The sequence below is a fragment of the Cetorhinus maximus genome, chromosome 22 (assembly GCF_964194155.1).
Source record: "Cetorhinus maximus chromosome 22, sCetMax3.hap1.1, whole genome shotgun sequence".
In the NCBI taxonomy this organism is placed as follows: Eukaryota; Metazoa; Chordata; class Chondrichthyes; order Lamniformes; family Cetorhinidae; genus Cetorhinus; species Cetorhinus maximus.
In genome coordinates, this window is record NC_135900.1 from 51887363 (window position 1) to 51910719 (window position 23357).

The 23357-nt window shown below is 39.8% G+C and overlaps 1 protein-coding gene across 5 annotated transcripts in view; it reads left to right on the forward strand.

Moving 5' to 3' along the window:
• atxn10 (ataxin 10) overlaps positions 1-17897 on the forward strand; it is a 264516-nt gene extending 246619 nt beyond the window's left edge. The window contains exons 11-13 of one of the 5 annotated variants that reach the window (XR_013580227.1): positions 9185-9383; positions 13235-13290; positions 15771-17897. Coding sequence is in view for 4 of the 5 variants with exons in the window: in XM_078568304.1 (XP_078424430.1) it covers positions 9185-9378 (194 nt within the window). In the remaining variant the exon portion in view is untranslated. Of the gene's footprint in view, positions 1-9184; positions 10102-10359; positions 10378-13234; positions 13294-15770 lie in introns of those variants that run through there. The other 4 variants (XM_078568304.1, XM_078568303.1, XM_078568305.1 and 1 more) reach the window with 4 other exon arrangements.
• The last annotated feature ends 5460 nt before the right edge of the window (positions 17898-23357 follow it).

A 23357-nucleotide genomic window follows, 5' to 3' on the forward strand; every position in this document is an offset into this window, starting at 1 on the left:
AGGGTGGTAGGATAACTATGTTAGTACAAGATGGAATAAGTATGATAGCAGGAAATCATCTTGGATTGGAAGATGTAGAATCCATATGGGTGGGCTAAGAAAAAACAAGGGGAGAAGCCACTGGTGGGAGTAGTCTATAGGCCCCCGACAGTAGCTATCCTGTAGGACAGAGAATAAATCAGGAGAAAATGAGGGCATGTAAAAAAGGCAGTAAATTAATCATGAGTGATTTTAATTTTCATGTAGATTGGGAAAATTAAATTGGCAGAGGTAGCCACAAGCAAGAATTCATAGGGCAGAATATTACGATTGGCGTGCAGGCACGCGCCTGAAATACCCGAGCGTAAAATGGCATGCAAGGACATCAGGCGTGTGTCCCAACATCGTCGCGCAGTCTCGCAATATTTCGTTTGGCAGGCACGCACCAAAGACGGCTGCGCGCCCGCTGATAATTAAAAGGCCTATTAAATTCAAATTTACGCTGCCCGCCTAACCTAACGGTTGGCGGGCAGGCGAAAGGCCAAGCGGCCTTTACATTTTTTAGGAAACGTCAACCACGAGCGGGATGAGCTTTCCTAAAGCAAATAAACAATAAATAAAAACTTTATTTTTGAATTAAAAACATGTCCCAGCTCATGTTATAGAGTCACATGAGAGGATATTTTATTAAATTTTACTCTGTTCATTATTTTTTTTACACAGCGCTTCAGTCTCCCTGAGGTAGCTCTGTGCCTCAGGGAGATTGAAGCGCTTTTTCTCGCGAATACACGAACTGCACATTAGGCCCGGCTCTCCCTCCTCCCCCCGCCCGCACAGGCAGCGCTCAGTGCTGCCGCTGGTGATCCATGCAGGGCGGGCCTTAATTGGCCTGCCGCATGAAATCGTGCTGCAGAGCCAATTGTGGTCAGCTTCCCAACTGCCCCCGCCGAGCACCCCCGCCAAGGGCAAAATCCTGCCCATAGAGTGTATTTGGGACAGTTTCCTAGAACAATATATTGTGGATCCAACCAGAGATCAAGCTATTTTGGACGCGGTAATGTATAATGAGGCAGGTTTAATAAATGATCTCAGAGTAAAAGATCCCCCAAGGAAACAGTGACCATAATATGGTAGGATTTAGCATTCAATTTGAGAGAGAGAAACTTTGGTCGGAAACAACTGTGCTAAAGTTAAATAAGGGTAATTACAATGGAATGAGGGTAGATTGGCTGGAGTGGACTGGAAAAGGAATTTAACAGAAAAGACGGTTGATGAACAATGACAGACGTTTAACAAAGTAGTTCATGACTCACAACAAAAATATATCCCAGTGAGGAAGAAGGATTCTGGGAAGGGGATAAACCAGCCATGGTTAACCAAGAAAGCCAAGGATAGTTTCAAATTGAAAGGAAAAACATACAAAGTGGCAAAGATTAGTGGTGAGCCTTAGGATTGGGAAAGTTTTAAAAGCCAACAAAAGATGACCAAAAAATAATAAAGCGGGAGAAAATAAACTTTGAGGGTAAACTAGCAAGCAATATAAAAATGGACAATAAGAGCTTCCTTAAATATATAAAAAGGAAGAAAGAGGCCAAAATGAACATAGGTCCCTTAGAGAATGAGGCTGGGGAAATAATAATGGGGAACCAGGAAATGGCAGAGGAGTTGAATAAATACTTTGCATCAGTCTTCATGGTAGAAGACACTAATAGTGTTCCAAAAATACTAAATAATCAAGGGGCAAAAGGTGGGGGGAGGAAATAAATACATTAACTATCACTAGAGAAAAAGCACTAGAGCAGCTAATGGGACTAAATGCCAATAAGCCCCCTGAACCTCATGGGTTGCATCCTAGGATATTAAAGAAATAAGCTACAGAGATAGTGGATTCACTGGTAGTAATCTTCCAAGAATCCTTAGATTCTGGAATAGTCCCAGAGGATTGAAAAGCTGCCAATGTAACACCCTTATTCAAAAAGCGAGGGAGACGAAAAACAGGTAACTATAAGCCAATTAGCTTAACATCCATCATTGGGAAAATGTTAGAGCCTATTATGAAGAATGTAATAGCAGAGCAGTTAGATATGCATAATGTAATCAAGCAGAGTCAGCATAGCTTCATGAAGGAGAAATCATGCCTGACAAATGTATTGGATTTCTTTGAGGAGGCTATAAGCAGGATAGATAAAGGAGAACCAGTAGATGTAATACATTTGGATTTCCAAAAGGCATTCAATAAGGTACCGCATATAAGGCTACTTAATAAGAGCCCATGATGTTGGGGGAAGTATATTAGCATGGATTGAGGATTGACTAACTAATAGAAGACACAGAGTTGGGATAAGGAAGGGCATGTTCAGAATGGCAACCTGTAACTAGTGGAATACCACAGGGATCAGTACTGGGGCCACAATTATTTACAATATATATTAATGACTTGGATGAGGAAAGTGAATGTACTATTGCCAAGTTTTGGATGACACAAAAATAGGTGGGAAGGCAAGTCATGAGGATGACACAAAGAGTCTACAGAGGGCTATAGACAGGTTAATTGAGTGGGCAAAAACATGGCAGGTGGAATATAATATGGGAAAATGTGAGGTTTTGCACTTTGATAGAGAGAACAGAGGAGCTGAATATTATTTAAGTGGCGAAAGACTGCAGAAAGCTGCAGCACAGGGATTTGGGGATCCTCATGCATGAATCACAAAAAGCTCATATACAAGTTCAGCAGATAATAGGGAAGGCAAATAGAATGTTGGCCTTTATTTCAAAGGGAATGGAGTATAAAAATAGGGAAGTTTTGTTAAAATTATGCAAGGCACTAGTTAGATCACACCTAGAACACTGTGAACAGTTTTGGTCACCTTATCTAAGAAAAGATATACTGGCATTGGAGGCAGTCCAGAGAAGGCTCACTAGGTTGATCCCAGGTATGGAGGGATTTTCTTATAAGGAGAGGTTGAGTAGGTTGGGCCTGTACTCATTGGAGTTTAGAAGAATGAGGTGACCTTATTGAAGTATATAAGATTCTTAGGGGGCTTGACAGAGTAGATGCTGAGAGGTTGTTTCCCCTTGTGGGAGAGTCTAGGACCAGAGGGCATGATCTCAGAGTAATGGGCCACCCATTTAAGACACAGATGAAGAGGAATTTCTTCTCTCAGAATGTAGTGAATCTGTGGAATTCTTTACCTCATAGGGCTGTAGAGGCTGCCCATTAAGTATATTTAAGGCTGAGATAGACAGATTTTTAATCAGTAAGGGAAGCAAGAGTTATGGGATAAAGGCAGGAAAGTAGAGTTGAGGATTATCAGATCAGCCATGATCTCATTAAATGGTGGAGCAGACTCGATGGGCGAAATGGCCTACTTCTGCTCCTACGTCTTATGGTCTTATCATCAGTTTATTGGCTGTTCCAAAGCTGACTAATTTCTATTTCTTAAAGTAGTAGTAATTCTCACTTTAACTTAATGTGTTATCACCCTGAGAATTTTTCAGCACTCAGTTTTCAAATAAGCTGGAAGCTATTGCGAATATCTTGTTGATGATTTGTGTGTTTTAATATATAAATTTTAGTTTTCGGAATTTAGATTTAACTGTAGAAAATTGGATAAATGCAATTAAAATAAGCTTCGATTCTATTAAAAGGTTGGGGCCATGTTGACTTAAGATGTTAACAGCTAGAAAGGTAAGATCATAAAACAGCAGGTGGGCTTACTTGGCTAAAGGACTAGAGATGTGACATCTGTAATTCTTGTAATGATGGCATTACAGAGAGATGTTTTTGTTTTGGGAGGTAGAGCTAAATTAGTTTAAAAGCATTCAGTGATCTCTGAAAGGTTGTAAAACACATTTGCTTCATCAGATTAGTTTTGCACTGGCTCTGACATAGCATAACATAACCCAATTGGTGCCATTTTGGAGCTTCCCCATCCCACTCCCTCACCTCCCTGGTTCCTGCCAACCTTCCCTGTCACCGACCCTCCCCGTCGCTGCTGATCTTCACTCTCGCCAACCTTGTCTCTCACTGACCCTCCCAGTTACTCCTGACTTTTTCCCTCACTAACCTTCCCTTGGGAGAGGGAAGCAGTGAGATGGAGGATCAGCAAGAGGGAGGTTCAGCAAGCACAATCAACGGTAACCATGAGGTAAGAGGAGCAGGAGTGGCAGCAAGCCAGAAGATCAGGCAGGGGAAGAGGTGACAAGCTGGAGGGTCAGGGACGGGAGAAGTGGCAAGCAGGAGACTCTGGGAACGGTAGAGGTGGTGAGCCGGAGGGTCGGGGAGAGGAAGAGGTGGCAAGCTGGAGGGTCAGGGAGAGAGAGAGAGGTGGCAAGCTGGAGGGTCGGGGAGAGAGAGAGAGGTGGCAAGCTGGAGGGTCGGGGAGAGAGAGAGGTGGCAAGCTGGAGGGTTGGGGAGAGAGAGAGAGAGAGAGGTGGCAAGCTGGAGGGTCGGGGAGGGAGAGAGGTGGCACGCAGGAGGGTTGGGTAGGGGGAGAGGTGGCGAGCCAGAGCGTCAGGGAGGGGGAGAGGTGGCGGACCGCAAGGTCGGGGGAGGGAAGTGATGGGCAGGAGGTAAGTAGAAAGAGTCAGCATATTTATTTTTATTTTTAAATTTATTTTATAGTTATTTTAATTACGAATATACGAATTTAGCAATGTAAAGTATTTCAATCTATAGGGGATAATATTTTAATATTTTTTCCAATGAGAAAGGTCCTACAGATCCTAACTACAGACTTTACATTGGTTATAATTGTTAAATCTGATTCACTTAACGTTGTTTCATGTTAAGTTGCACTTTTCAGGAATGCAAATACATCATTAAGGAAGGAATTAATGTAATTGATCCAATTCCAAGTCTGAGGCGTAAAGGTAATACTGTATTGTGTAAGTGGAATAAAAACAGAAAGGTGAGAAATACTCAGCATCTGTGGAAAGAGACGCAAAGTTAATGTTTTAGGTCATTACCCTTTCATCAGAACCGGAAGATTTTAAACAAGTGCAGAGGCAGGGGGAGGGGAGGGTAGAACAAAAGTGAAGGCCTTTGATAGAGTGCAGGACCGAAGAGATTAAATGGCAAAAGGGATGATGGTGCAGGACAAAATGAGATGGTAATGAGACAAGTAAACAAATAAAAGATGGGTCCAGAGGAAGTTTTTCCATTTGCTTCTATTTCTTCTGAGACCTCTCATTATTCTGTAGAAAATGGAAAAACATGAAAGAGAGTATACAAGATGCTGCAAAGGAGATATTACCAAAACATAAAAGAAAAAGAGACGAGGAGTAGATGACACATGAGCATAGAAATCTCAGACAGTTATCAGGCTGGAGGAGATTACAGAGTTAGGAAGGGGTGAGGTCATTCAGAAAACTTCAGTTAAGATTTAGGAGGTGATTATTGATTGTTCTTCCAATCTGTTTCCCTCTTATTTTTTGTTTTTTCCCTCTTATTTGATCCTGTCTCTGCTATATAATTTGTCATCTGTAAACATGACTGCTTTCTGCCAATGCCCTGCTTCAATTCATTGATGAATAAATTGAATAGAAGGGGTCCCATCACTGAACCTGGGCACCTGACATGCGACCAGATGTTATTGAGAAGCTACACTTTTAAAATCAGCTTTTGTTTACAGTCCTTGAACCAATTTGTTGCCCTTCTTCCCATTTCACCCCCACACATCAGAACTTAAGTTTAGCTCACGTGGCACCTCATGTGGCACTTTCTTTAACTCCAAGTATGAAAATATATATTAGTATGAAGAGAGGTTATGTTCTATTGCTGATTGATAGTCTTTTCAAATATGATCCTCTTCATGTGCTCATAAGATTATGGGTGCTAACTCGTCCATTGTGCATTTACATACAATGAGCAAAGCAGTCATTTAAATTAATGGATAAGAGTTCCTTTGTAGTTTTTGCCTGAATACAGGTTGCAATTTCCCTAAGTAGCAGTTCACAGCAGCTAAATGGAAGCAAGAAAATTCTCTTCGTTGGAGCAGCAGAAATGGTGAACTTCCTACGTGTATTAAATCACAGCTTGCATTAAGAAACTGTAACTGAATGTGCCCACAACTGGGGAAATAATTGTTTTTCTTCTGTTAGATTTATCTATTTTTTGTTGCTATGCTACAGAGCAGTTTAGTTCATTAACAGAAAAGGCAGCCAAGTTTTTTTGGCTTCGAAGTGCAACCCCCCCAATCCCCCCTCCCTCTTTAAGCATGAGCAATCCGTTTCCATGGTATTTCATTGTGCGAAGTTAGAAAGTTGACTACATTGTTCCACAGATGGCTTCTAACTTGAATCGGTGAACATGAAACAATCGTTTCTGCTTCTTTTCTTTTAAGAAACTAGTTCTTGACATTTATCATCTACCCACATTGATATTTATATTAAAGGTGCTATTTTGTGGAGAGAATCTTGGGACTTCCATTGGTCTTTCATGGATGGCTGTTAAATGGCAAATTCATCCTTTCCTACCCAAATATCTATTGTAAAAAGAATATGATTTGTTTAGTTTTGGATAAGAGCATTAAATGAAACTTAGATCTATATCCCGCCAGCCCCTGGCTCTTGTGTATTTATTGCATTCTGTAGAGTGGAAACAAACAGGATCATGGCCTGGCTTGCAGTAACCGTGGAAACATTAGTAGCTTTTCATGAGGCTCAGTATACAATGAGGTGCTCAAGTGTCAGAAGGATTAGGGATTTTTTTAGCAGTGTGCTTTATTTTCTCCCTGTCAGTGGGAAGATGAACAAGGGGGTAATGTGAACGTTAGGTTGAACTTCCTTTAATCTCTTGTAGCACTTATGTTTTGTTGTGCTCAAAGTGATCACGAAGTTTGAATTTAATACAGTGCATTAACAAGTAGCCTCATGTTTATGCATAACCTACTTTTTGACACACAGGTACTTGGAGGGAAAAAATGACCAAGACAGTCAATGTTTGGATGTCAAAATAAAATTGCCACGGTAGTTTATTTTAAAAAAAACATTAAAGAGTTGGCAGCAAGTAACCAGGCTTCTTCAGTTTCTGCACGTTTGTGCAATGAGTTGCCATTCAGCTTCTGTGATTTAACATGGATTTTTAAAAATGATTGTCTTTGAAGCTTTATTATTTTGCAAAAAAATCTGTAAAGACACAAATTACTGCCAGTGAATGTGGGGTCAATGAGGAAAACAAGATAGGGGAATGGCATCTGCTCTTACTGCAAATTCAGTTGGAAAACTCCATGGATGCTGTCATGCTGGAAGTTCCTGAATTGATACTGTAGTTGGTATTTTCTGTGCAGCTAATATTTGTAAAGAAGTTGGTAAGGAAGCAACAGTATTCATGTTCAACATGAAGTGGTACATTTTTGTTTAAGAAACAGCTAGTTATTCACTCAGAGGAGATATTTTGGCACAGTGGGTAGCATCCCTGCCTCTGAGCTAGAAGTCCCGCTCAAGGATTTGATGGCCACGGAAGGTGCGTTCATAACGTGGCCAAGCAGGTTGATTATCAACCTACCCTTCCGATATGCCTATGGCAGCCATGCTTCATGTGGAGTGGCACCCCTCAAGCTATAGCCGCTGGCAACAGGCTAGTCACCTATTCCAGAAACAACTATCCATGGAAGTAAAAACAGAAAATGCTAGAAAAACTCAGCAAGCCTAGCGGCATCTGTGGAGAGAGAAACAAAGTTAACGTTTCGACCCTTCAGAGCCCTGAAGAAGGGTCATACGGACTCAAAACATTAACTCGTTGTTGTTTTTGCATCCTGTACATGTGCACTAACCTTCCCTGAGGACTGACAAGGCATGTAGACACTGTTTTTATTGCCATTAACTATGTCACAACTTTATAGCCAGTGGGATTTGGTAAAGCTTGTCCAACTAAAAATAAAAATATTGTTGTTGAGCCTTAATTCACCTGTAAATTGCTATAATGTTTCAATGGTCCAGAAGAACAGTTGGAAAGCTCCAGGTTTTCCGCTTTATAGCAGAAGAAACATTATGCAGCAACACGCTGCAAAAGTCAGCAGAATACTCTGCGTTCAACTTCTCAAGCCAATATACTTGTGTAACTCTTCAGAAGGTTTGATGAAGGTAAAAACATTTTGAAGAAAGATTCAGACCTTCATTATGGGTGATTTTGACCCAATCCCGTTAAAGCTGGTGCAGCCTTCTCCTAGAGAGCATTGGGCAAACAGCCTAGGGATTTCAAAAGTTCACCACTATATGATTCAATCACCAAGAACTTTTATGCTGTATGGGCTTTCAGCCACAATTTTCTGAGATAAGACAATCCATCCTTTTTTTAATTATTTCATGGAATGTGGGCATTGCTGGCAAAGGAGCATTTGTAGCCCATTCTTGAACTAAGTGGCTTGCTGACACATTTCAGTTCCATTACTGTGGATCTGGAAGTCATATGTAGGTCAGACCAGGTAAGGATGGCAAATTTCCTTCCCTAAAGGACATTAGTGAACCAGATGGGTTTTTAATGACAATTCATGTTAGTTTCATGGTCACCATTACTGAGACTAACTTTCAATCCCAGATTTTATTAATTAAGTTTCAATTCCACCAGCTGCCATGGTGGGAATTGAACCCACGTCCCTAGAGCATTAGCCTGGCCCTCTGGATCACGAATCCAGTGACATTGCCACTACGTCATCATCTCCCCACAGCAGCAGTTCAAATTAATCTATGAGTCTAATTTATTTTAAGATGTCTTTTCTGCCCTCCACTAATAAGTGACTACCAGTGGTGACCCTTGGATCTGAATGATATTCTATTGACGTCTGTTGAATCTACTTCAGCCTTACTGTAAGCTTGACTAAAATAAATATAGTTGTCCCCAAATAGGGAATCTCAGAACAGAGCAGGGAGAATCAGAAGGAAATCATTGTATTCCAGAACATCAAAACATCGAAATATTCTTGGCCTCTAATAAATAGGTTACATACAAATCAAACAATTGCAAGTTGAAAAATAATTGCATTATTATGTTGGAATAGTAATGGACTTAACCACATCGCATGATCTTATCATTGGAAGACTTTGAATCTAGTCTATTAGGGAATGTATGATTGCCACTGTAGCTTCTCCGCCATTAGACAAAATTACTCCGACAAGCTAGAGGTGGCGACATATTGATTAAATATTTTGTGCTATCTATCAAAACATTATTGTAAGTCATATTCCTTAACTCCATGCACCATAGTTATGAGCCAATGGGCAGTTTTTACCATCCGAATCCTTACAGAACAGAATATGAAGAATCAAGAAGTGATATCCCAAATGGTACATCAGGGTGTGGCAGACAGTGCTATGCTAAACAACATGGGATTACAAGTCGAAGAGCGAGATGGGAAACTTTACGTGAAATCGCAGGGAAAGAGCTCAACTTCATCGTGAGAAAGGTTCAGAAAACATTGCCACAATAAGGATTTATCGATCTGTTTTTCCGGTCATTTGTCATGCCAAGAGAAAAATAAGACTGACGAACAAAGGGAGCAACTATGGAAAATGGGTCTTTGTTTAAAGCACAAAATATTATTTATTATCTGTTAGATTTTCATCAGTCCGAAATGGTATTGAGTGTTTCACGGCACTGTGATACACAGGTTGAAGACTTGACTAACGATAAGAATATTAACTGTACAAGAAAATGGTAACCACCAAGAGTATTCAGGATTGAAATCTGATTATAGAATAAATCACTCTGAATTATACATCACACAATGCCAATGCCAGATGTTAAAATATTAAACATGGACTTGGTGGAGAGGCATCAAACCTACATGAAATACCTTAACAATGTAATGCAGATTTCAAAAAGGCTCTAAATAAAGAGCTGTGGGGTGGGATTTAACGTTGGAAAACCAAATCATGGAAATTATTTAGTAGGCATTGTATTTGTAGGGAAATGATTTGTCAAATCTACCCAAAATGTGTAGCCAGTAAAACAAAAATATGATTATGATGATGATTCAAAGAATTAAAGGCTACAATCAGTTATACAGACCGCTTCTATTTATAATTGGTGTTTGTGTTTATGTATGAGCAGATGCCAGTTGTGTACTTAATATTAAACACAAAAATAGCCGCTCATAAATAGATAAACAGAATGCCTTTCAACTTTTTCTTTTCTACTTTGCTTACATTAGTGTTGATAACTGATGTGCTTAGTGAAGTGCTTGCAATGACCTATTGAAATATATTTTTTTTAAACCTATGTTTTAAACACAAAAAGCAGAGGAAGAACAGAGTTCTAACAGCTGCATCTGCCAGTCAGACTAAAAGAGGCCTTGCTAATTGGACACCCTATTGGAAGGGATGCTGATAGTTTGTGCTGAAGGATGTCTTTCAGTAGGGAAATGGTATGTTTTTTTTCAGGGCTATGGTTAAGAATATGGATACATGATCTGATGGATTGAGCGTTATTGTCTATAGTTACACTGTAGAATTTTGAGCCAAAAGACATGCTTGGTGAAGAAACTTGGAACCAGAGAACCTAAAGTACTACTATGCTTTGTGCAAACCAGACAAATGACTCAATAAGAGGTGGCTAGTTTTACCGGAAAGGTCAAAACATAAGACAATATTGTGTTAATCATTTTCCCTTGGCCCCCCTCGCCCCATTCCAGTGCACTTCTTCCTCGCTGCCATTCTCCCTGCCCTTTGCCTATTCTTCTCTCCTTTACCCATTCTGCTTGTCCTTTTCCTATTCTTCCCCCCTTTACCCATTCTCCCTCTCCTTTACCCCATTCTTCCCACCCTTGCTACATTATTTCCTCCCTTTCCCCATTCTTTCCTCCATTCCCCATTTTTCTCTCCTTTTCTTTCCTACTTTTTCACCCATACTTCCCTCCTTTTTCCCCATTCTTTCTTGAAATATCTAAACCCACACTCCAAATCGTGCTTGCTATTGACTCCCATGTGTAACAATGCATGCATGCATTGAGTATGTAGAAAAATAAATATATCATTCTATATTGATTGAGTGCCACTTTGGGCAGAAGATTGCAATGTGATAGTTACCAAAATAAATACACACGTTACGAGGCAGGAAATTTAGACATACTGAAGTAGGAGACTCGTTTTCACAGAAGTTGGGTCATGTTGAAGTTTATAATGCAAGTGAGATTGTGATGGGTGAAGAGGATAGGTTCGGAAAATACAACCCATTTAGCTTCATAAAGGTCAAAACAATGGTTCTCTCCCTATCCAACTCCCTCCTTCCCTCCCTGCACTCCCCTGTCAATCATGAGTGACATTAACAGTTCACTGATCAGTTTGGGAAATCTGGTGGATCCTGCACAAAGTTGAGTCATCACCCCAGTAGCAGGGAATAGTGAGGGGCTGGTCCCACAAAACATTTTTGTTAAACATTAAAGGTAATGTTTACTAAGTGTTCTCTGGTGTCCCTTTGGCTTGGCTGCACTACGGTCAGTCCATTGACCGAGCATGTGCAGCTCTGGTTCTAACTGAATCAAGCTCCAAAATAAGTAGAGTCTGATTTAAATATGTTAATAAGGCAGACAGCCATTCTGGAAAAGAGAAATGGCCATCGAAATTGAGGCTTGCTCAATAATGTCTGCTCAATAATGCCCTTCTCAAGGGCAACTAGGGAGGGGCAATAAATGCTGGCTCAGCCAGCAAAGCCCATATCCCAACTATTTCAGAAAGTAAATTGAGAAACTGTAAGTGTGTGCTAAACAAAATGTATACACACAAATCAATCGATAATACTAATCAGTACACGCCTTAGGTGATCCACTCAGGAGATGGAATAACTATTTTGTATGGGATCTTCCAACATTAAAATATCAACAATTCAGTGTCACCGTTATCTACCATGTCTGCAGGTGGCACTTAGAAGGGTTTCTGATTCTAAAATTCACAGTGCAGTATTGCAGATCCCTGTCTTGCAGCAACAATAGATGGAGCTAAAGAGTCTCCACACCCCCCCATAATCGGTGGATGTGCCCAACACATCTAACACAATGCTACAGCCTCTCTGCTTGGGTGGAGGTAAGTTTTAAATAAGTAATCATCTTGCTTTTTTATGATATCTATTTAATATGCCATTTTTCTATTTCATTTAAATTTTTTGCATGTCTCCCATCCACCATGGCTCACTCATCTAGGAACCAGGTTCAGCTTTGATCTAAGGCGTCGTTCATTGGCAACCTCCAATTTGCTTTCAACCTTAGGACTGAGGCCCTGCATGCTGCACATCATTGTGCTTTGTTGAACATCTTGTTCTTCCTTACTCTGCCCAATATTGCTCCATCAGAAAATGCTGGAAAAACTCAGCAGGTCTGACAGCACCTGTGCAGAGAGATTTAACGTTTCAAGTCTGTATGACCCTTCTTCAGAGCTTTGAAAACCTCCTTCGGTGCTCTGAAGAAGGGCCATACAGACTCGAAACATTAACTCTGTTTCTCTCTCCACAAATGCTGTCAGAACTGCTGGGTTTTTCCGTTTTTATTTCAGAATTCCAGCATCTGCAGTATTTTGCTTTTCTCCTTGCTCCATCAGGGCCATGTGCCAATCCTGCTGTAAGTAGCCTTACCATTGGACTCCAAACCTTAGCGTTAGTCCTCATTCCAACCACTGTCCTCGGGCACCAGCCTTGCTTGTTCAGTTTGCTGGCAAACCCTGACACCAGACCCCACCACAACCTTCATTTTTTAGCAGCTAATTTTACCAACAACACAGACCTAAACAAACAGAATGTCCAGAATTTTGTTAAAAACCCTCTCTTCGTTGAAAACTATCATGTAAGCATTTTCAATGGGTAATGCTATTTTTAAATGTCAACATTGAGCTTTCATGCCATTAATGGTACTTTGAAGTGGAATTCCAATACTATTCTGATAATTGATTTGTAACAATGCCCAGTCATGCAATTTTGGGGCACCGTATCTTCACTAAACATTCTGAAAATACCCACTTTCTGAAAACTTCTCTTTTTCTAGGTAATTGAAGCTTGCCAGTATCCAAACGACTTCATTGTAGAGACATTTTACAAAAATGTGATTATATTTACAACAAGTTATCTTTAACATGAAAATTGACTTCATTAAGGTTATCGTTATTTGCAGGCTTCAAAATGCTTGGGCTTGGTATTGTCACCCAGAACTGTGACTCTTATTAGCTGAATGTAGATTGTGCAGTCAGTGTCTGAACACATACAGAATAGCCAATTGCTCAAGATGCATCAGTACCACTAAGTCAGCTGTTCTGATGGTGCATGTTTCTTCAGCTTCTCGCAGATGCTGTTCGATTGTTTTTCAAAGTTGTTTTGAGAAGAGCTAAATGGTAAATCTCAACAACCTTATTTGATACAGTGTATTTGTGTGTTTTTAAACAAAGGATGTGTGCATGTCTTTAAAAGACATACTAATTACATTGGGTAGGACGTGTTTTGAGGGTTTAGCGCATCAGCACAAATTGCCTTCCATAGACAGTTACCGTGGTTCAGCATTAATGTTGGTTTGCTATAAGCATGAGAATGCAATCCCGTAGGCATCTTCGTTGCTGTAAAGCATGTACACACTACAGTGGGGAAAGAAAATCTCATTTTCCGAGTAACTCTGCTGTCAAGCTTCAGTCACTGTGAATCTGAGGGAATACATGTAATATTCAATTCCTGCAACTGCAGTAAAATCTAAAGGAGACTTTATTCAATGTATCCTTCCTTTGTAAATTAATACAATTTTTTCACGAGGATGATAAAGCTGTGATGGTGAGCATTTTCCATGCAATATTCAGAAGTACCACAAAGCTAGGACGAGGGACTTCATCTAACATAGCATCAGTATGTCCTACCTGGCACTCACTGCCTCCAGAAGAGTGCGCAGGCACTTTCTGAGAAGCAGGGGGCAGTGAGCCCACCTGCATTGCACGTCCACCTGGCAAGTTGAGCTGGTGCAGATGCCATAACTTCAATAAATGAAGTACCAATAAGCAGAACAAACTTTACATCACAGGACTGATTAAAGGTACAACCTGTTCTTAATCTAGAAATGCTTAATTTGAATTATCTGTTCATTTGCACTAAAATTGTGCAAAAATAACACCTGTGCTCTTTTATTTGCTTAACTTGAGCTGTTAGATAATTCAAATATTTTTGAGAAAAAGTGACTTTAAATTAATAGGAGCAAATTATATTGACCTTCCAAATCCATATTTTTAAATCACAGCTTTTAGGGTTGAAATGTTTTAGTTAAAGTTAATTACCTTCAGCTGCAACTGCTGTCTATCTTTTGAAGCCTTGAGGGAGTTTCCATCCTTGCTGCCAGAGTATAATAAATTGTCTGAAAACCTATTACAGTTTTGGTTTCCCCTCATCTTTCTAACCTGTGATCTGCTGCATATTTTAAGAATTACTCTGTCTTCTGCCATTTTAATACACTGAAAATGTTGGGCATTTTTTGTCTTCTCCGCTGGAAGTGGCTGGTTTCAGTGATGGAAGTGCAAGCCATGAAACGTTTACCAGAGAAAAAAATTTAAAAAAGAAAAAGAAAAACAGGGAAATAAAAGCAAAAAATGGAGGAAATGCACAGCAGGTCAGGCCACTTCTGTAAAGAGAGAACTGATTTAATGTTTTGGTATAAGCCTTTGATAAGGCCTGAGAGATAAAAGATGAAACCTTTACAAATCTTTCAAGTTTAGAACTGTATCTTATAGCTATATTCCCCTGAGAAGCAGTTTCTCTCAATTTTTGCATTCACAATGTACCCATTTGCCCATTTTCTTTTAGACAGTTTCCCTTGGGAATAAGCTTTATGTAGCTTATTAAATTACTTTATAAAAGTGATCCCAAAAGTGATCCCATTCTCCTCCAGTGGGATAACACAAAATAATAAAACTGCTTAGTGCAGCACATGGAAAATTCCATCTGAATGCACAGCAGTTGACATGTATGCGCTCCACTGTGATCATGTAAGAGTGTAGTTGATTTCTGGTGTTGGATCACATCTGCTGTTAGTGGGCTTATTGCCAGTTGACTCTCATCTGAACAGAATTGGTTGCCTTCAGATAAGCTTCCCCTGACATATTACTAAATCAAAGCAAGCCTGCGGACATTAGGATAACATAGGTTAGCAGCTTGTACTGTCCTAATCCTAAACCTGAGGTGTATATACATCACAAGAAGCAGGCCTCAAACTGTCTTTGATCCGACTCTCAATCATCACAAATGAGTTGCCTTAAATTAACCTGTTTTTAAAAAGTCATTTGAAAAATTATTTTCTTATCCTGTGACTCCATCCCCTTAATCAGGAAGGTAAGGCAGTCCCAAAATACAGGTGTATTTATAGATTCATTCAGTGCACTAAAGTTATTAAACTATCCTGTTTCAGAGAAGGCAGTGTGAAAAGTTCTGTTAATACTTAGATTTGAGATCTAACATCAAAAGTGAAAGCGAATACTCCAGCTTCTAGTTAATTGCAACCACACGGCCACACTCTGACAAGCCTCCCTTAATGGACTTGACTTTTTAGTTTCTGTTGAAATCAACTACTTAACTAATTTCTGTACTAACTCAACTTTGAACAAAGTTGATCACTTCTAACAGGGCTGAACCAATCATATCATAGAATAATTAATGAACAGAGTCTGTGGCTGAGGTCCAAGTCAATGACTTTGTTATTCCCTATATTTCATTGAAGGGTGTCTCTGCTCATCCAGTACTGGATGTCAAACAATTTAGAGACAGTGGAGGGGCCAAGAGAGGTGGTGGTGAGGGAGACTTGGGTGTCGTCAACATACATGTGAAAATTGATGCTATATTTCAGGATGATGCCACTGAGGGATAGCATGTAGATGAGAAGTAGGACCGGATCAAGGATACATCCTTGGGAAATACCAGAGGTAATGGTGCAGAAGCAGGAAGAAAAGCTACTGCAGGCGATTCTCACGCTATGATTGAATTGATAAGAATGGAATCTTGCAAGTGCAATCCTACTAGCAGGATGGCGGTGGGGAGACATTGAAGGAGATTGTTGTGGTCAACCATGTTGCAGATAGGGCAAGGAGGAATATTTTACCTTTGTCACAGTCAAATAAGATGCCATTTGTGACTTTGCTAAGAGTTGAATGCTAAGAAGAAATTGCATATGTACATCTAGGAGGAAGCCCCTTCAAAGCCAGCTTATTAATGTGTTAATTACACATCATCCCCACCCTTTTTAAACAAGTGCTCGAATACACTATACACTCTTAAAAAATCATTAAAAGTAACTTGTCACCATCACCCCCAACCCCAAAATGCTTTCTGTGAAAAAATGGCTAAAAACCCTGAAACATGATTGACAATTTTATTCTCATTGGAAGATGGACTTCACAGAGAACAGCGGCCGTATCACCAGTGCATCCAAGGCTATTAAGAGACAGGAGACCTAGAGCCTCCAACAGGTGTCCAGAAAAGGATTTTAAAATTCAGGGGGGCGCTGAGGGCCGGAAGGGAAGCCTCTCCAAGAAGGTCCTTGGGGTTACGAGGACTGACTTCCCTGTCAACGGCCCCCTCTTTGGGCTATGGATCCTCCAAGATGCTGCCTTCATTAAGCCCTGCAGTCGACAAAATGCTGGTGGGCCTGTAGGATAGTCCTTAGTAAGGCCTTTTATTATGCAATTCACTGCCTACCTCCTCAGCTGCTACACATCTGGTCCCGCTGCTGGGAAAATGCACTGGCGGTGGGACTGTATCAGGGAGCCTTCCCAATGTGACTCGCTGCATTTTACAGCTCCCCCAACCTCTCCGCTTCTCAGCCGGCAACCTCGAGGCCCGTAAAATTCTGTCAGTTGTTTCAGTCCAATATATTGGCAAAGGGTCAATTTTTTTTAAAAAATTTTTTACACAATAATAGATGTGTCTTTAAACTAATGTATTCTGTTTTGTTGCCTCTGTTACTACTCATCTGTTGTTCCTAATAAGCCTGTTCTACAGTTTGTAGTCAGAACCAGTATTATTAGCGTTTATTCAACCATTTTCTGAAATCTTAGAGAGCACAAGTAGATTTTTGAGAAATCCAGTAAGCTGAACATAGCAAGAAATGTTTGTGTACGACCTTGGACTCATGACACAGCTGGTTATTTGGTAAATAAAGGCAAGGACTCAGTTACAGGAGTGGTCATTGACACTGATCATGAACCAAATATCTGAATTAAAAACCTTAAAAAGAAAATTGTCTGTTCCCCTCCTTGCCCAAACTTCATTAGTATGCTTTCTCATAAGTCAGCAACTTAGACTTTTAATTCATGCTTATTATGTAGTCACACTTCATTTGAGTACATATCCCTTTATTGTTCTTGCTGGCCAGGTTTCTGAACTGTAAAAATAGAAAGGCAAGAGGAAAAAAGTTTCTCACCGTGATTAGTTCTCACAATTTTTACTTGCTCCACTCGGTCTTTCCAAAACATTGACAAAACTCATTTCCAGCTAATTAATTCGAGAGATGTGGAAGAATGGAAGGCTTTACCTCTTCATTTCAGGTGCCCTTGGTTCTCTTATTCATTTCCTCTGCTGTGGAATGTGTTGGTGAATTAGCTGGGAGAAATAAATCATATGCCCTTAACCCTTCCCAGCCCTCTTTTTTTTTTGTCTCTGAGGTACTGCTTTATTTCCAGCTGTTATCGATCTCTGACCATTCATATTCAGTCATGCAGTTATCTGGACATCAATACAAAATACATACAGGGATTCTGAGATTTTTAAGAACAACCCATTTAGGGTTCTTGTCTGGAACAAAAGTATTTCTCCATAGCACATTCTGATATACAGCAATCTTCAATGCAACATACATTCTTTGACACACACATAGAGAAGGCATACAGACAAAGCACATTTCCAATAATATGATCCTGACCATAAGACTGATTTACAGATGGTAGCTTGACTTTGAACATAATGTGTTGTTAATGGCTTTTGTACTCACTGGATATTGATACAAACATTCAAAACTGCAAATTGTTTTCAATTAGTTGCAAAAGACAGTTTTATGCAGCGGTCCCATTTAGGGAATGCAATGCTTACATTGTACAAGTATAATGAAGTATAAAAATAATTATTTTAGTTAAAAATATGCTGTTGCGGTTGAGATTTATTCTCTGTTCTACATATATTGCCTTACATGTATTGCCACTGAACCTTAATTTCAGTGAATACTCAAAGTACCAGATTTTTATTAAGTCTTTTGTTGTTGATCATTTTACTTTTCCAGCTACTGTTTCATGTCAAAGTCCATTCATAATCTGTGAACTGTACTCTTTATGTAAAGAAAACTTCACACATTCACTCTGCCTCAACCAAAATCAATTACTCATCAAACATCATTATCAAGTAGTGTTTCTTGTGTCATTGTCTTGATTTGTTGCAACCAAGGGAAATCTCCCACCCGCCCCTTTCAGATCAGACACTTCTACACCTCGTTGCTTGTCCAGCCAGTAGTAATATACTCAGCACAAATAGGTATAATCCATATAATAAAACAGCAAATGAAAGGATCTTGTGGGAAAACAAAAAGTAATGTGCTTTGGTTTTTAAATGAGGAAAATGTAGGGCTTTCAGATTGAAAACATGCTGATTACTGTATTGTAAGTGGCTTTTGATTCTGTGGTCGGATTAATTCTCTTGAAAAGTCCAGAACACAACAGCAGCCCTGTCCTCCGCTACTACAGATTCAACCTCCAAGAGACTTGTTCTGCTCGCTAGCGGATTAAATTGGTCCCAATCAGCATTTTGAGACGAAGAAGAAAAAAACCTTTGCCTTGTTGAATTTGTAAGAGCGAAGACCAGTCAACCCTAGCCTTGTGACTGTCCTACTGCTTTCTTGGCTGAAATGGTAAGTTCATGATTTGTTGTGCAAAACAATGTGAAGCTCTGAACAAAGTTTCCAACTGTTGCTTTTTCTCTCCTTCCCCCCATGACCCCATTCCCCACCCTCTCTCTCACACGCACATACACAGAAAGCAACTGGAGAATGAGATTTTCAGAGCAATGCCTGGGCTAGAGACGAGTTTTACTCCATGGCAAGTTTCAAATTGTGTGGTTTGGTTTTCAGGTCATCCCATAGTAGCAAGTTAGTTTTCAACACACAACCTGGATTAAATCATGCTTTTAATAACATGTTAAAGATGAAGAGGAAGCTCAAACTAACTTCATCTCTTACATCTTGAAGAGAGTTTAACTAGTAGGAAACTGGGTTCAGTAGGATTAGACTCCAATTCTTTTGTGAAATAGTGTTTTGGAAACAGGGTTCTACTTTTATTTTAAAAGAAAATGTAATTTTTTTAAAACTCCTAAACTGCTGTCTGGTATCCTAACAAGGGTTGCTGATTTGTAATATTTAAGAAAACAACACACAGAGAAGTTGTCCATGAAGGTCTTAGCAGAGCATGCTGCTCTTGATTTCCATCAGTTGTGATGGCACAACTTGGCTTGAACTAATCTCACAGTTTGGGGTATGAACAGTTTCAGTTTATAACTGCCTCTGTTCCTGCAATGGGCTTCAGCTTTGTTAAATGTTCTTAATCATGTTTTAACCTAGATGCTCCATATGAGAAATAATACCTGTAGCGAGATATCGAGTCAGAAGTCAACAAATGTTTATTGCATAATTTAAAAAACTGCTCGCAGATGCTTTTGAACCCAATTGTAAAGTTAGTTCACAGAAGCCAGCCACACAGTTTTTTTAAAAAGTGTACATTGACTGCACTGAAATATTTGCTCTAAATTGTCTTGCCTAAAGCAGACATGTAAGGAAATTTTGCAAAGCAGGGAAAGAGGAGGCTTTGGTGTTAACTGGATTCATCTTTCAGAGATAGCGCAGGCATGTACTCTCCAAGTAGTTAAGGGTTAAGTACATGGATAATTTTCCCAAATTATGTAGTGAAAAATATGATGTTTATATGCGCTCCTGGTGTTGGTCATGCCAACAGACCTAAATTGTTGTTACATCCAGTGTCATTTCTGTACTATTCTAATCTTTCCGACACAAAGTATCCATACTCAAGACCTAAGTAGTGTGGATGTCAGAACCAGAACGCAAGTGCATATTGGTTGAAAAATTGCACTTTGGTAACACCAAATTTGTGGTGGAGGGGAGAGAAGAGAGACAACCAGTTTTTGTGAGTTAGAGGAACAGAGAGTGAGGATTGGCACACATGGCTAGAGAAGATTTCCGAAACTGGATGGGGTGAGGCCATGGAAGGAAAAATATGCTGGAGGCATACCTGATTGTGTGAGCATTGGAGAGAAATCTGTTTGAGGAGATGCAGGGACTGCACTGGGTGAGGTAGAAATAGAATCATGGGAGAGCACGGCCACGGAACTGACAGTAGAGGAAAGCTAGTAGATGAGAATGGAATGGCCCACAGTGTTGAAGCAGCAGAGAGACCATGGAGGATGAGAAGCAACAACAAATTAAGAAACTGCTTGGCATTGGCAACTAACATGCATGTTAAAAACAGAATGGGCAAGAGTAGCAAAGCAAACACGTGTATTCCTCAAGGAGGATCCAGACAAATAGAGAAACAAGAGAGTGTTTGGTAGATGATAAGGTAGAAAGAGGCAAGAAGGGTTCAGGTGGACTAAAGAAAGAAGTGCTGAGAAGAGAAAAAACATAGTTCCAATAGAAGACAGTGCACACAGAAAATGTGGCAGGTAGCGTGAGGAATATCCAAAAGTGTGAATAGAAATAAATGGAAACAAGTGGCTGGACAAGAAAGAGAGGGAGAAACATAAAAGGAAATCTGCAGTGCACAGATAAAGTATCGAGAGAAAAATGAACTGATGTAAAAGGCAGCAACAGATAGGCTACCTTCAACAGTGATCAAAAGCTGAATTAAATCTGAAAGCTGCCTTTGGAAAAATGGCACTTGCATGTACTTAAGTGTCAAAATACTCTAACTGATCTAACTGATGAATATAAGCAACAGCAACTTGTATTTATATGATGCCACTAATATAATAAGTCCCAAAGCACTTCACAGAGGCAATATAAAAAAAATCTGATACCCAGCCACATAAAGAGTTATTAGGCTAGATGATCAAGCTTAGTCAGAGAGGTAGGTTTTAAGGAGTATCTTAAAGGAGCAAAATGAGATAGAGAAACAGAGAGGTTTAGGGAGAGAATTTGAGTTTATGGTCAAGGCAACTGAAGGCATGGCCACCAATGGTAGAGCGATTAACATCTGAATTAAAATGAAGATGCTCAAGAGGTTGGAATTAGAGGGGCACAGATATCTTGAAGCATTGTAGGACTGGAAGGGATTACAGAGATAGCGAGGGGTCAGGCCATAGAGGGATCTGAAAACAAGGATAAGAATTTTAAAGTCGAGGCCTTGTTTAACTAGAAGTCCACGTAGATAAGTGAACACAGGGGTGATGGATGAATGGCATTTGGTGCAAGTTAGGACATGGGCAGCAGAATTTTGGATGACATCAAGTTCAGAGATGGTAGAATATGGGAGGCTGGCCGGGAGTGTGTTAGAATAGTCAAGTTTGGAGGTATGAAAGGCTTTGATGAAAGTTCCTGCAACAGAAGAGCTGAGACGGGCAGAGACGGGATGTTACAGAGATGGAAATAAACCATCTTATTGATGACATGGCTATGTAGTTGAAAGTTCATCTCAAAGTCAAATATGATACAAAAGTTGCAAATGGTCTGGTTCTGCCTCCAACATTTGCCTGGGAGAGGGATGGAATTGGCAGTGAGGGAGTGGCTTTGTTGCGAGGACGGAAGACAATGGCTTCAGTCTTCCCAATATTTAAAGGGAGGAAACACTGATAATCTTCTCTTGAACACCGCACTAACTTGGCTCGCGAATGTCATTTCAATGAAGTGGCTTGGCAGTTGGCGTTCAAAGCATAAGGAGTGACCTGGCCAGAAATAGACAAGCTACATTATTGCTGTCCAAGGTTCTGATCTGTGTAAAATATAGAAGTGCACAGTTTAAATGAAATCATGCCGTGCAGATGCTGATTAATGCAATACCTAGCTTATTTAATGTGATATTAACATGGAACATAACCAATTCTATATGTAAAATTGGAAGTGGCTTGGTGCCAATGGCCATGGCCATGATAACCTGGGTTCACAGACCTGAAGGAGCAAAAATCCTAAATAACAGAGAAGGGAAGATCTTTTAGAAGAAAGTAAAATTGCTAGCACCTATTCCATTTGGAAATGAACATTTTCAGTTTCAGAAAACAAATAGTAGTTAATTTATTCAGACAAAACATGTCTGCCACAAACCTACATTATTATCTGTTAGTTAATTATTATCTGTTGCAGAAGAAACTAAGAATGTCTGGTGGAAAAAGGCCGATCAAAAAACGTAAGAGAATCATCCTTTTAAAAGAAATCTAAACTACCTACCAAACCAAGGGATGTTGAGGAAAATTGAACAAGTACATCAGTAGCATCTTAATTTTTATTAGACCAGATGTAAATTTGTGTGTGTTTGTTTATGATATATAACATCTCTGCCTTGGCATTGTTTACAGTCAGTTGGACATTATGCAGTTTTATAATTGTTGAGGTATTAATGCTATGTATAGGATAACATTAGAACCACAGATTCATTTACAGAATAAGTCAAACTCCATATTTTTTGGTGCTTTGGGGATCAAATTAGGTGACCCTGTCCATTATTCTGTGAAAACTGAAAGTGAGTTGCCTTATATGTTTCTTCAGCCGTGTTTTCAATTTTTTTTAATGCTGAGAATCTATGACAAGGTTGTGTGTGAAAGGTACCAACTGAGGCAAGCTAGCAGTACTGGTTAGGGCAGTAATTTTAAATGCACTGGGGAGAGCCCTACATTTTTGGAGCACTTTAGATGATCCACTGCTCTAGTAAGACTGTGGTGAGTTCCTGGGGTTTGGCAGCATGGGGAAGGGAAACTAGGAGTTGGCAGAACTACCTAACAGCACTGCGGGTGTACCTACAACACATGGACTGGAGTGGTTCAAGAAGGCAGCTCACCATCACCTTTTCAAGGGCGATTAGGGGTGGGCAATGTGACTTTGCCAATGAATCCTATTAATGGATAAAAGAAAGATATTACTACAAACATTACATTTGGTGTTTTATTATGGGTTCCTAGAAGCTTGTAGTCTGCAGGGATTATAGCAGTAAACAGCTTTCGGACCTATTTTTGTCCTTAGTTCTATAGGCTATTGAACATGCTCAAAAGTCAGCTCTGTAAATTAACTGTACTTGTTTTTAGCCATTTTTTGATGCTCTTAGATCTGTGGTGAGCTTTCATGCCCAATCTTCCTTGGTCTTACAAACTATCATCATGCAATATTGCTGGATTTGTTATGCATAAATTTGTTTCCTATGAATTGCTTTTCATCGCTGTTTTACTTTCTTCACTAATG